General features: G+C 45.3%; 1 protein-coding gene across 1 annotated transcript in view; it reads right to left on the minus strand.

Moving 5' to 3' along the window:
• Window positions 1–2,879: 2,879 nt before the first annotated feature.
• The window catches only part of MYOZ2 (myozenin 2), a 196,466-nt gene continuing 184,448 nt past the window's right edge, over window positions 2,880–14,897 (minus strand). The window contains exon 6 of the mRNA XM_073571854.1: window positions 2,880–3,363. Coding sequence (XP_073427955.1) covers window positions 3,129–3,363 — 235 coding nt within the window. The 3' untranslated portion in view covers window positions 2,880–3,128. The remainder of the gene's footprint in view (window positions 3,364–14,897) is intronic.

The following is a 14,897-nucleotide window of genomic DNA, read 5'->3' on the forward strand; positions in this document are numbered from 1 at the left end:
CATGTTTACAGCGGACACAGGCCCAGGTAATACGCATATGACATGGGTTGTTAATTCTGTATATTATAACAATATCGAGCCTCAAATAAGTTAACTGTTGGTACGGTGAAATATAATCTGATGGAACTCCGTTCCCAGTGAATCAATTATCCTTTGTGATCTCTTGCACAAATGCTGCACTTGTCTCATGCATATTCAAGTGTGCCTTTATGATAATAATATGGATTAATTGATTTAATTGTGCATGTATTTTGTGCAGACATCACATGGTGGCCACACTGGCTAGTGCTTTGTAATATTTAGTGGACAATTGTGACAAGTCTTTTGTGACCTGATATACGTTATTCCCTGGATATTGATGCATTCCGCTCTAGCTGACCTCTTTATATTGATATGTTTGGTTTGAGGCATCTATTTTTCCGAATACTTTTTGCATTTTCATGTTTTTTAAGCTGTTTAAATAAAATTGATTTGTCTTACTAACATCTTGAAAACACTTTGTGATCTAAATATAGTTCAGTGACTATAGGATCAGTATGCTTACATATCTTCCAAGGTGTATCGCAGTGCCTCCTTCTAATTTTTGTCAGCTCTTGCGCATAGTGCGCACGCTTCACCAGTCTAGGAGTCCCACTCCTTTCTAATGGTAAATAAATGTTTTGTGAATGTGGCCTTCTCCATCCCATCGTTGTTTTGTGTTGCTTCTTCAATTCTTAATACAGCAATGGTTATAAGATCTTTACTATCCACATAGTCTTCACAAGGCACGTCTACCGTTTTAGTTTCATTAAAGTCAAGTCCTTGTTTTGTTTCTCACTGTCGAATATGAGTATTATCTGATGAAAATGAGTGTTCCTTCTGGTCACATAAATCTCTTCCACAGTCCACAATATGATAGCTTCTTTTCATGCCTTCATTTACAGATTTAGGCTGTTTATGTTCATCTGTAGACAGAAATTTACAAAAGAAAGCAAAATGTACCGATTTAATGAGTCAATTTCACTTTGCCATCCGTGTGTATGCGGTAGTCGTAGGAGAGGGCCTCATCTCCCAGTCCTTTTCCAATCCAATCCAATTCACAATCTTTTTAAAAATTTCTTTTGAGGCCAAGTTATGGCTTCATTCCATGCATTCATTGACACATTCTGTCTCTTTGTACAATCTCTTAAAATTTAAAAGTCCCAATCTTTTTACAATTTAAGAGTCACAATCTTTTAACAATTGTCAAATAATTTATTCTGAGGCCCTCCTCTATGTGTCTTCCATGGTGTATTACAGTCCCTCCTAATTTTTGGCAGCCCTTGTACTTAGTGCATAGGCTTTTTGAGTATAGGAGTCCCACTACCTAACAATTTTAACAGAATGTATTTGAGGCCTTCCTTTATGTCTAAAACAGGGTGTATCCGAGTCCCTCTTCCTTCTAATTTTTGGCAGCCCTTTTATTTAGTGCATAGGCTTTATGAGTCTTGGTGTCTCACTACCTAACAATTTGAGCAGAATGTGTTTGAGGCCCTCCTTTATGTCTAAAACAGGGTGTATCCGAGTCCCTCTTCCTCCTAATTTTTGGCAGCCCTTGTACTTAGTGCATAGGCTTTATGAGTCTAGGAGTCCCACTACCTAACAATTTGAACAGAATGTGTTTGAGGCCCTCCTTTATGTCTAATACAGGGTGTATCGGAGTCCCTCTTCCTTCTAATTTTTTGGCAGTTCTTCCATTGTCCGCGTAGACTTTGTGAGTTTCGGAGTCCCTCTTTCATAAATTAAACAGGATGTGACTAACAATGTCACACACAGCACAAGCTCAGATAAGGTAGTTAAATGTTAAAATTACATTTACCAGTGGATTTTTTTTCATCATTGAAAGCAATGAGAAAGTGCAAAAGCACAGCAAATACTCTATGTGAATATAGCCTAAGGGGTGGAAAGGTGTTTTTTTTTTCTCTTTTTTTTAATTTTCCTTAAATACAAGTTATTGTACTGGAAAGAATATTTCCTAACATTTTTTCTTGTAAAATCTATTTTTATCTTTGGTTACGTATGTTTAATTGTCAGTCCGTAAAAGTGACATAATATTCTGACAACATTTTTCCCAGCAGTAATCTGCAAGTAATCCATTCCAGTTGAGCACTTTTTTCATCCATTGGAAGGGTCTGCTGGAAAAATGCATGAGTTTCCCTTTGACTTGCAGTATACTCGTTACTCGAGTCGAGCACCCGAGCAGTCTAACGTGCTCTATTTGAGTAACGAGTACCCAAACACTTTAGTGCTCACTCTTCACTATTGATCATACTGCTGACGTCACCCTGACCAGTTTTGAAAATTGATTCAAAGAATGGTCGAATCTCAGTTCGGGAGGTGGCAAAATTCCACCTGGGAGATATCTCGGAATGCCGCCTTAGGCGGCCAATAGCATCCCTCTTGCCATCTGCATCCATAGCAAATGCCCCGCCTGCCCTTCCTTAGATACTCCCATGATGGACAGAATACTAGGTGGCTCTCCACGTATGACCTTTCTCTTTTGCCCACGATCAAGAAAATGTCCAGAAGATATCTCATTACTCTAATTGTCTCAACCCACGCGGAAATGTGAGGCCAGTAGTCCCATCTAATAGTGATAACAACTTGTTACTGATAGTTAGGCAGGTTTCCATTCAGAAATGAGTTTTCGTCATGAGATTCCCATAAAATCTGTATGGTTTTTTTTCTTGTTGTCTATACAGGTGAAATGTACTGACGATGAGTCAAGTATTTTACGGTGCTTGTAGAAACCTTTCCAACTCCATGTGACTAGGACTGTCATACATTTCTTGGTTTGTATGTTAGTGTCCACTAATGATTAACCAACTCAATGTGATTTACTTGTAAATTATAGACTCATATTCAATAGTGAATTTACTGTTGTGGTTTATTGATTACATTTTAACAAGTAAGGATTCAGCTGAGACCGCAGCTCACCAATAAAGTAGTGAAATAATCCGAACATACCAATTAAAAAAATAAAACAGGATACATTCTGAAAAGCCGCCATTTACTTGCTCAGCATAAGGTAATAAAATATTAATCAGAACCATTCATATCTAGACTATTCTACATGACAATAAAACATTTCAACTATGGACTTTACATATTTATAAATCATCAGATTCTGGGACATCAGGATTGAAGATGATATCTGAGGAGATTATAATGTGGGGGTTTTCAGATGACCACCCTTGAGGTGTCCTGTTAAAGGACTTTCTTGCCCTGACGGGGTCTATATTCATATCAAATGGAAGCGTGCTGATAGAAAGCAGGTCAACATCTGGGATCTTGAAAGTGATCATCTTGGATGCTTTATCAAATCCTCCAAATGGAGTTGCCGCTCTGGGAATAAAACACAGAAAAACCTCTATATAAATGCTTATTTATAGTAAGAGACACTTGTAGGAAAAAAGAGACACATTTAAGGGGTTCTATAGCTTTGATGAAACATTTAAGGGGTTCTATAGCTTTGGCAACCTCTGGTCAAATATTGAGACGCTCTGAACCAAAGTGGTGTTTTTTGTGACAAATCCTCCCAAAAATCAGAGCAGCACATAAGAGGGGGAGCCATTACATAAATGTCTATAATTTTTTTGCAACAGTAGAACTCTCATGCAATTAATCTTTTATAGTGTAAAGAGTTTCCTCTTAATCATGGGGGTCTGAGCTTTTGGACCTCCACCAATCACTAGAATGAAGGGGCTGCAACTAGTTACTCCCATTCAAGTGGAGCGCATTGACTTGCAACAATGTTCTGAGAAATTAAAAGGACCAATTCTGTTGATTATTCATGACGGTTCCAACAGTTTGTAACCATCAGTATGAAATTTACTGCCCATCCTAGTCAGGGCTGGTGTTAGGGGCAAGCAACTAGACATTTGCCTAGGGCCCCCACTACCCCAGAGCCCCCTGCCAGTGTTGGGCCTAATTGCAGCACACCACGCGGCCACTATGGAGCCTGTGAGTTAGGGTGGCACTGTGCCAGTGCTGTCTCTGTCCCCACCTCCGCATCGCACATTCAGCTGTATCAACATCGTAGATCATAGATACTAATACAGTTGAAATCAATGATGGAGGAGAGCATGTCAGCTGACACTCCCTCTCCCATCCCTCTCCCATCATTCCCCCCTCTGCTTCAGACGCAGCAGGCGAGATGACGTCACTTCATTGTGTGCCATGCTGTGCTGAGCAGTGGAGCTGCTTAGTAGATCTGTTGCAGAGACTGGAACAGCGAGTGAGAGGTGAGTATGTATTTATTTTTAAATCAATGAGTACGTGGAGGACACAATATTGGAGTAATATGACGTGTGCATTATACTATTTGAGGCTGCATTATACCATATGGGACCTGCATTATACCATATGAAGCTGCATTATACTGTATAGGGGTTGCATTATATTCTATTGTGGCTGTGTTATACTCTATGGGGGCTGCATTATACTCTATGGGCTGCATTACACTGTATGATGCTGCACTGTACACTATGAGGCTGCATTATACTCTATGAGGCTGCGCTATACTCTACGAGGCTGCATTAAAATCTATGGGGCTATATTATACTCTGTGGGGGTTGTGTTATACTCTATGAGGGCTGCATTATACTCTATTAAGGACTATGGGGAGTGAATTATACTATTTGAGCTTTATCGGGGCTGTATTATACTCTGTGTACTATATAGGGGTTGCATTATACTCTACTGAGGACTATTGGGAGTGCATTATACTATATGGGGGCTGCATTATACTGTATGGCAGACTATGGAGAATGTATTATACTGTATGAAGGACTATGGGGTGCATTATACTATGGGGAGTGCATTATGCAATATGGACGACTATTGGATGAATTATACTATATTTAGGACTATGTGGAGCATATTATACTATATCGAGGACTAAGGGGAATGACTTGTACTGTATGGAGGACTACGGGGTGCATTATACTATATGGAAGACTTTTGGGTGCATTATACTATATGGAGGGCTATGAGACGGAGGACTATAGGGAGTGGATTATACAATATGGAGAATTATGGGGTGTGCATTATACTATATGGAGGACTATGGGGTGCATTATACTATGTGGAGAACTATGGGATGCATTATAATAAAAGAGCAAAATGCTGCCTATTCATTGAGTAATTTAATTGTTTATGCCCCAACAGAAATCATTGTTTTTGGCAGCATATCGCCCAGTAAAAACTGCAGATATGCTGCTGAAAACATGATACTGTATTGGGACAGATTGATCTACTAGTGATGGGGACAGATTGATCTACTAGTAATCATTCTGACCCCATCATTCTTCCTCAGCTGGTGTAAAGAGGAAGCATTGAACGACTTCAATATTGTTGATCACACTCGTTTAATGGCCTGAACCGCATGTAAATACAACGAAAATGTTTTTGTGTGATGGTGCAATATGTTAGCATTTGGGACCCCACTTTAAACTTTTGCCCAGGGCCCCAATTTGTCTAAAACCGGCCCAGATCTTAGTAAGGCTAGGTTCACACACACATACAGTGTTTCATTTGAGCTCTGTTTGGGTATCCATTGGAATCCTGTATTTCAGAGATTTTAACAAGCTCCCTAATGTAGTGCTCAGCAGAGAGAACAGTGTGTGTGTGAACTTAGCCTAACCTGTATTAATTTGCTATAGCGGGTAAACCCCTTATAACGCTAGCAGTCAGGTAACATAATTTGCCCTTTCATCGCTGATCTTATCTTCATCCGGTATTACCATTGCAATAGCAGTTAAGATAATACAGGAAAGGGTTAAGGTCATGTCATCCAAACCAATGAAGATTTTATTTGTGTCATCCAAGATACTCATATAAATTAAATTCACAGGTTTTGCTGCATCCAGACCAAGAAAGCGATGTGTAATAAAAATAAAAAAAACTGTATAAAAGCAATGTGGGCCTGCTTATACATGATACAGCTTGAGCTCTTAGTCTAATATTTCCAGCTTTTGTGTATTTGATTGAATTAATGAAAACATTCATGTCTGTAATCAGCATTAGAGAAAATCAACACAATTTAGTAATGATCCTTATTTAGGTATGTTATGGTACGGCCAGACCAAGGGCAGTGATATAGCATTTTTTTTAAATTGATTATAAGGGTATGTGTACACGTTGCAGATTTGTGTGCAGATTTTTCCGCGCAGAATCTGCAGAATCCGCAGGTCAAAATGCCTGCGTTTTACCAGTGGATTTCGCCTGCATTTTAACACCTGTGGATTCCTATAATGAAATAGGTGTAAAAATGCTGCGGAATCCGCCCAAAGAATTCTGCGTTTCCGCGCTGAATTTTCCGCAGCATGTGCACAGTGGTTTTCGTTTTCCATAGGATAACATAATGCTGTACATCCCATGGAAAACTGCTGCAGGTCCGCAGGGCCAAATCGAATCCGCAACGTGTGCACATACCCTTAAAGGGAATCTGTCAGAAGCTTTTTGCTATGCAATCAGAGAGCAGTATGGCAGTATGATGTAGGGGCAGATAGTCCAGTGATTTGTCATTTACTGGGCTGCTTGTTGCAATTTCAATAAAATCAGTGTTTTATCAGCAGGAGATGATCACTTGAGGACTAGTTGTTTGGTGCCATGTAGCCCTCCTGCTCTGTATAACACCTGTATCACCACTGATTGGCAGCTTTCTCTCTATGCATAGAATAAAAAGAAAGCCGTCGATCAGTGGTGTGGGTGGAGTTATACAGAGCTCAGCATTTAGGGAACTGCTAGATCTGCATAAGTCAAAACAGGGATTTTAAGAAAACTGAACCAAGCAGGCCAGTAAGTGGAATCAGGGTCTCTGCCCCTATATAACGCTGCACTTTGGTGCCTGGAGACAAATTCCCTTTAAATGGAGCATGATTTTGCAGGGAAAGAGCTAGTACAATTGACCACACGGTTTTGCTGGTGAAAGAGCTATTCTTCTGCCAAACCATGTGCTCGTTTATCAGTTAGCTGCATGGCACTGCCGTCTTCAGCCATGTTTGTGCAGCTCTATCTGGTCTTATGCTATATCATTATGAAATGACATTTTGTCACTTTCATAAAATAATAAAAAAAAATAATGTTGCATAGTATCCAGTGTGAGTAGAGAAAAAAAAACAATTTGCCATGTCTTTTTTATTACTTTCATTTCAGGAGATTATTTAGATTACATCATATTACAGTGTTTGGAGGTGTTTATCTGCAATATATTACTGCCCACAGGAAACCACAGCACTATGGGCGCAGTCAGATGGCCATAGAGCATGGACGACGATGGCATTACAATGCTCGGACTGGCTGGTGGCTCTGCTGACCCGAACGGAACAACATGTATTTCTATCTATAACCTTTGGCCCCAGTCATTCAGTTTAAGGGCGATGGTACCAAATACTAATGAAATGGATGTAAACTTTTGACTTTGTAGTAAGTAATGCCTTAACACATTCTCTCTCTCTCTCTATCTCTCTCTCTCTCTCATTATTCTGGCATTTGGCAAATATTAATAATTATGGTAATCTTGATTGACCTAAAACCGGAAAGGTTTATTCTGATTTCATGTCAGATATTGAGAAAAACATGGATACAGTATGTGTCTTCAGGTTTAAACTGTAGATAATAGATAGATGATAGATAGATAGATAGATAGATAGATAATAGATATGGGATGGATAGATAGATAGATACTGTAAGCGTCAATATTATTATTATTATTTTCCAAAATGATGTTAATGAATGTGCAAAAATATTATATTTTATACATTATGGGAAAGAAATGTGGGAAAAATAAGTATAATTTGAACATAATCTTGCTACTAAGTTCAGCACTAATATTTCACATCTGATATTCCTCCTGCCAAATCTTCACTTCTCTCCATGAGTCAGTCTGGAAGTGAAGTCACAGCATCTAATACTTCTTTCCAACAGCTGTTCATGAGACCTTGTTATTCTCCGATAATCTCACAAGTTACAGACCTGGGAAATAGTTGAAAATTGTTGCTGCTATACAATACATCAGATTGTTAACAGTGGACATAAGTGGAATTAATGATAGCTATGTTTGGTTATTGAAGCATTAGTATGCTGTATAACATTACTATGGTCATCATTATACCCAGTCAGTGCATGTGTAGGGAAGGTGACCTGACGGACGGACTGACTAGTCAGAGTGAAGAAGGAAAGGTTTGCACAGTGTAGGTAGGTGTCAGTTATTACAGTGGGGAAACAGCTAGGAAAAGTGTAGTGGACGTGCAGTACCTTGGGTTGACCATTAGATGGCAGGGAGGAGTGTGAGCAAAGGACTTGACAGCAGCTTAGGGCTTTAGAAACCGTTGGTCATGGGGGGCGGAGTGACAGTTTCAAGGAACCGGGTTGGTTATAAATACTGAGGGAGGGTTCCAGAAGGTTCCAGTCCCCAGAGGGAGCTCCAGTGACAGGAGGACTGCGACAGTCTGTGCACTGTGAGGAGAATCTAAACCAGGGGGACTGAGGAGAGAGAACGTCAGGGGGGTGGTCCTGACAGGAAGAACCGCAGAAGGGATGAGGCTCTGGGTGTGAGACACCGTATATGACACGACGACTGATCAGTGGAAGCGCTGTTGGTTTACGGGCCCAAGGCGGCCACAGTGATGGACCTGTCAGGAGCGTCGACGAGTGAAGAGGGGACAGTGTGTGCAGACACGTCCCTAGTATAAAGTACGGTGTGAGAAGCGGCTCTAGAAACGGAGGGCCGACAAGGGAAGCTGAGTAAAGTGTATTGCTTTGAAGTGCGGTATACTGTGAAGGCTGTCAAGTGGACGGCCAGAGAATAAAGCTTGGACCTGTTGCACCCAGAATCTGCCTCCATCGTGTCTCTGTTTCGTCTCTGCGCGGTAAGAAGAGGGACCACCCCCCACCCCCCAGCTCGGCCCTCCTAACTCTACATTTGGCGTAGTCGGCAGGATCGCCGCCGCTAATACATCATCTTCTGTGGCAGGCCTGCCTTAAAGGATGAAGAAGGACTTGGACTGTGCTGCTTTGATAATAAATACCTGTGGAATACAATTGGCTTACCTGTGGATTACAAATTGGGAGTGCTGTGGTGACTCCGTGGTGCTGACAGAAGATCCGGGGCGGTATCAGAAGCTGCGCAAGATGGCGGCATTACTACAGCGCAGGGGAGAGGTCCGGGTGTTTGCAGTTGTTCAGAATGGACTGGGACCCCCTCCAACGTACCCCCATTGACAGCAGTATGTGCCCGGAGGCCGACGCTCCCATGTACTGGACCCTAGCAGATGGGTGGAAAGGCCTGCCAATGCCCCACCCAGCAGGAGGAGTGGCACAGAAGAAAAGCTTGGCTGTAGCTGTCTGGTGCCATTCGATTGCTGCCCAACGGACGGTATGAGAAGCTGCGGGTGCCGGGGCATCGGCCGCCTGGAGTGGCAATGGAGGCGAGAGATGGAGCAGAAGTTGCCCTCAGAGCCATGGGTGAACCGCGGAATACTGAGCTGGGGAGCGGAGTCTGAGCGGGGTCATCGAGAGCGGCCGCCACCCATACCAGCAGAGGACTTCACAGCGGAGCCTCCGAGTCCGGAGGAACGGCCCGCCGGACAGTGGAGCAAGGAACGGAGGCTGCGGGGGCCACCGCGTGATGATGGGATGGAGGCTGCAGCGCCGGGGAAGGTGAGAGAACCCCCGGCCCTATCAGTGCCTCCGCAGGCGGCCCCCACCATTCTGCTGCAGCACGTGGCCCCCTGCACACCAGAAGGCCTAGTCACCACGGGCCCCGTGGTGTATGCGGAACTGAGCGAGGCCCCCGCTCAGGTCCCTGAGATACCCTGCCCGGAGTCACCAGTGCAGAGCTCACCCAAAGAAGACGCTGCTGCGCTTTCCCTGCTAATAGCAGCTGCATCATTGAAATCGGCCGTTACTCTGGCTCCGTTGGAAGTAGTGGATGCGGCCTGTCCTGAGGCCGCAGTTATGCCGCTGCTGGAGTCGGCTGCGACCGACTTAGCGGGCCCTGTGATTCCAGCCCCCGAGGATCCGGTTGTCCCCATTTCCCACCTGACCCTAGAGGCTGCTGGGCCACAGAAATCTTCGGCCGTTTCTGTCTTGCGCTCTTTTTCAGCGGAGTCCCGCCCACCGGACTCCAGGGCCCGTGCTGTTCCCTCCGTGTGAGTAGCGGAGGTGATCAGGAAGAAGAAGGCCCGGGAGCAGGAAGTGTGGAACCTGCTCCACACTCAAGGAGAGGCCGGCATGGAAAAGAAGAGGACTTGAATGGACACCCTCAGTATCCCCGGGGGCTCCACGGCTGTGGGGTCCCTCACTACTAGCCACTGCGTAGTGAAGTAGACTGTCGAGAGTTCGGTGCACTGTAGTGAAGGTTCTGAAGAACAGTTCTAGTTTAAAAAAAAAAAATGTTTGATGTGCTGAGTTTATTTTTAATATGTTCCTCTTACAGGATGTTATTTGCTGATTTGAAACTTGACAGAACGGGGATACGGAGAAGTGGAGGAGTGTTCAGGTCCAAGGAAGGGGGGAGAAAGAAGACATGCAATGTTTTTGTTATATGTTGGTTTTAGAAGCAAAAGAAAATGAAAAAAAGAAATATAAAAATGGGTACTTGTGCTATTATAACGTTGTTTAATGAATAATATGCCAAAGTAAAATGCAACAGGTCCGGGTAAGGGAAGGTCTGCGGGACCAAAGGAAAGTGTGAGATCCGGTAGGGATCTAAGAGTTGAGGAGGTCTGGGAGACCGGGACGCCGACCATGACATGTTATTGAAAGAAAGGAAAATGAGTTGGAAGATGTGAGAGAGACAGCCGTCCTAGGTCAGGTCCCCAACACCACGGACACCCCTGAAGGAGGAAGGCGGGCGCTGGTAATGATCTGGAAGGTAAGAGACCTCGATCATGGTGTACCGAATAATGAAAGGTAACAGAAGGGGAGAGTAGGGGAAAGATACACGCCGTAGAGAGAATACGGGTTTACCTTGCCCAGTTTGAAAGACGTTGTCATGTGGCGTGCGCGCTGGTGAGTAGCAGTAGGCTGCTCAGAGCATAGTGCTCCCAGTATGGTTCGGCCCCCGCAGATAGTGGGTTTGGCTCAACAGCTGGTCCGACAACAGAATGTAGGTGTAGCTTCAGAACGACGAAGGCAGGGATGACGATTGTCGAGGACGACAATAGACAAAGGAAGGAGGAGTGTAGGGAAGGTGACCTGACGGACGGACGGACTAGTCAGAGTGAAGAAGGAAAGGTTTGCACAGTGTAGGTAGGTGTCAGTTATTACAGTGGGGAAACAGCTAGGAAAAGTGTAGTGGACGTGCAGTACCTTGGGATGACCATTAGATGGCAGGGTGGAGTGTGAGCAAAGGACTTGACAGCAGCTTAGGGCTTTAGAAACCGTTGGTCATGGGGGGCGGAGTGACAGTTTCAAGGAACCGGGTTGGTTATAAATACTGAGGGAGGGTTCCAGAAGGTTCCAGTCCCCAGGGGGAGCTCCAGTGACAGGAGGACTGCGACAGTCTGTGCACTGTGAGGAGAATCTAAACCAGGGGGACTGAGGAGAGAGAACGTCAGGGGGGTGGTCCGGACAGGAAGAACCGCAGAAGGGACGAGGCACTGGGTGTGAGACACCGTATTTGACACGACGACTGATCAGTGGAAGCGCTGTTGGTTTACGGGCCTAAGGCGGCCACAGTGTCGGACCTGTCAGGAGCGTCGACGAGTGAAGAGGGGACGGTGTGTGCAGACACGTCCCTAGTATAAAGTACGGTGTGAGAAGCGGCTCTGGAAACGGAGGGCCGACAAGGGAAGCTGAGTAAAGTGTATTGCTTTGAAGTGCGGTATACTGTGAAGGCTGTCAAGTGGACGGCCAGAGAATAAAGCTTGGACCTGTTGCACCCAGATTCTGCCTCCATCGTGTCTCTGTTTCGTCTCTGCGCGGTAAGAAGAGGGACCACCCCAGTGGCGTAGCAACTGTTTGTGGCGCCCGGGGCGGTCGAAAAATTTGCCGCCCCTTTGGTCGATGATAATCCGGAAGCATCAGGAGAGCCCACACTACACTCAAAGATCTAATTTTTAGTCTGCTACTAACTCTGCTGTTATTATTTCTACATTTCTAGACTTTCATCTTCTTGCAGTTCTCTCTCTATATATATATGTATGTATTAGCTTGATGATGCTGGATGAAGACCTAATGGCTTTTTTTAATAATAATTTTTAATAATGTGACAGAAAAAAACAGAAAATATATGGGGAGGAGATGTACGAGGACACGTATATGGGGGGATGTACGAGGACACGTATAGGGGGAGATGTACGAGGACACGTATATATGGATATGGGGGATGTACGAGGACACGTATATATGGGGGGGATGTACGAGGACACGTATAGGGGGATGTACGAGGACACGTATATATGGGGGGATGTACGAGAACACTTATATGGGGGATGATTATTGTATTAGGACACCTGTGGTGTGATGTCTATGTGGCATGTGACAGCTGTCTGTGGCTTCTCCCGTACAGATGTTGGTGGTGCATTCTCCGGTAATGGCCGCGGTGCACCCAGCAGCCTCTCCCACAAATCGCCCCCATACCATGCTCCCCAGTATCCCACCTCACCCCGTGCAGTACTGTCCTACCCTTTTCCTCTCGCTCCCAGCCGGGGCAGCAGCACCGCCATATTCTTTCCTCCTCCCGGGAGCATCAATAGGGCGGAGCCTCTGCAGCTGCTACGGTGCCAGGACGGGACAGAAAACCTAGGAAAGCAGAGCTGCTGCTGTGCTGACATATGCGCAGAGTGTACACACACAGGTGTATACACACACACACAGGCATACACACACACATAGGTGTATATACACACACACACACAGGTGTATACACACACACACGTGTATACACACACACACACAGACACACACACACAGGCATACACAAACACAGGCATACACACACACATAGGTGTATATACACAGACACACACACAGGCGTACACACACACACACACAGACACACACACACACAGGCATACACAAATACAGGTGTACACACACATAGGTGGATACACACACACAGGTGTACACACACACACACACAGGTGTACACACACATAGGTGGATACACACACAGGTGTACACACACACACACAGGTGTACACACACACACAGGTGTATACATACACACACAGACATACACACACACAGGTGTACACACACATAGGTGGATACACACACAGGTGTATACATACACACACAGACATACACACACACAGGTGTACACACACATAGGTGGATACACACACAGGTGTACACACACACACAGGTGTACACACACACACACAGGTGTATACATACACACACAGACATACACACACACAGGTGTACATACACACACACACACAGGTGTACATACACACACACACACAGGTGTACATACACACACACACACACATAAGTGTACATACACACACACACACACACATAAGTGTACATACACACACACACACACACACATAAGTGTACATACACACACACAGTGTGGCTGCATGCACAGATCCTTTCGCTGCTGCACATGGTGAGACACAGGCAGCGGTGTTGGTGGCACATAACTGCACACAATGGAGGCAGACACACACCCAGCGCAGCCTGTGATGAGGATGACAGCTGCCTGCACACAGGGCCGCCGGGGGCAGCCGCAGACCACCTTACCCCAGCCCCGCACTCACCAGCTCACTGCTTGGCTCTTCCTAACATGGCTCCTTGTGTGCATCACATTCCTGGCAGTCGCGACCATCCCACCATGACAGTCCTCCAGTGCTGCGGGGCTGACGTCAGCACTGCCTCTGCCCAGCGCAGCGCTGCTCACTGAGGGTCCAGGCGGAGAGGAGGGAGAAGCTGCTAGGTAGCAGGGGTACAGAGACTCCCAAGCGGAGGAGAAGGATGGAGGAAGGGTGGGAAGAGGCTGCATTACATTACCCCCTCACTGCACAGCCCCGCAGGCCGAAATGTACAGTCAGTGAGTCCAGGCTCCGCGCTTCTCCCACAGAGGAGAGGAATTGCTTCTGCTGCCGCGCCGCCCCCACACACGTGCCGCCTGGGGCGTGCCGCCTGGGGCGGACCACCCCCCCGCCCCCCCCCCACGCTACGCCACTGGACCACCCCCCACCCCCCAGCTCGGCCCTCCTAACTCTGCACATGAAAACTCACACAACAAGATATGGCCTTACCAGAACCTTGTCTGATGACAAATGCACATATAGCAGGATGCAGCGGGCCTCCACTAATAAAGGCAAGGGGCAGCTCAGGTGCAAACTACTGATAAAAACAGCCACCCCACACCTAACAAACCATGGTGGGGTTGGCTGCCTAGTAGGAAAAATGCACATAGATAAGGCTTGCATAGGACGCCAGTCACACATATACAGTAAGTGTGATGCAAAGTGTCTGGCTTGCAACCTATTAATGACGCCCATAGTATTATCAGGCGGGTTGCTACAGCACTAAAATATGCAACAACACAGTGACAGACACCCCAATAGACCAAGCCAACAGAAAGAGGCCCAACTGCATCCTGCAAAAGATAATATAAGTGCAAAAAATTAATGCATACAATGAGTACATTAAATAAGGTATTGGTTAATATTTTGGCCAAATACATAAATTCATGGGAACCTGTCCTTTTTTTTGTTGTATAGGGCATCGCGTTTACTCACTGTGCATGGAACTGGTTCCTTCAAGAGAATGGAGCCGTGGTACAGTGCACTATTGTGCAAGGAAAGACTGAGACAGTAAACCTCTTAACGACCTGTGACATAAATTATGGTCACAGCTTGAGTTCAATGTGTATAGAGCGGACTGAGAAATGGAACCTAGTCCATATCAGGCAG

The sequence above is a fragment of the Dendrobates tinctorius genome, unplaced genomic scaffold, assembly GCF_039654945.1.
Source record: "Dendrobates tinctorius isolate UK_male_01 unplaced genomic scaffold, ASM3965494v1 ptg000030l, whole genome shotgun sequence".
NCBI lineage: Eukaryota > Metazoa > Chordata > Amphibia > Anura > Dendrobatidae > Dendrobates > Dendrobates tinctorius.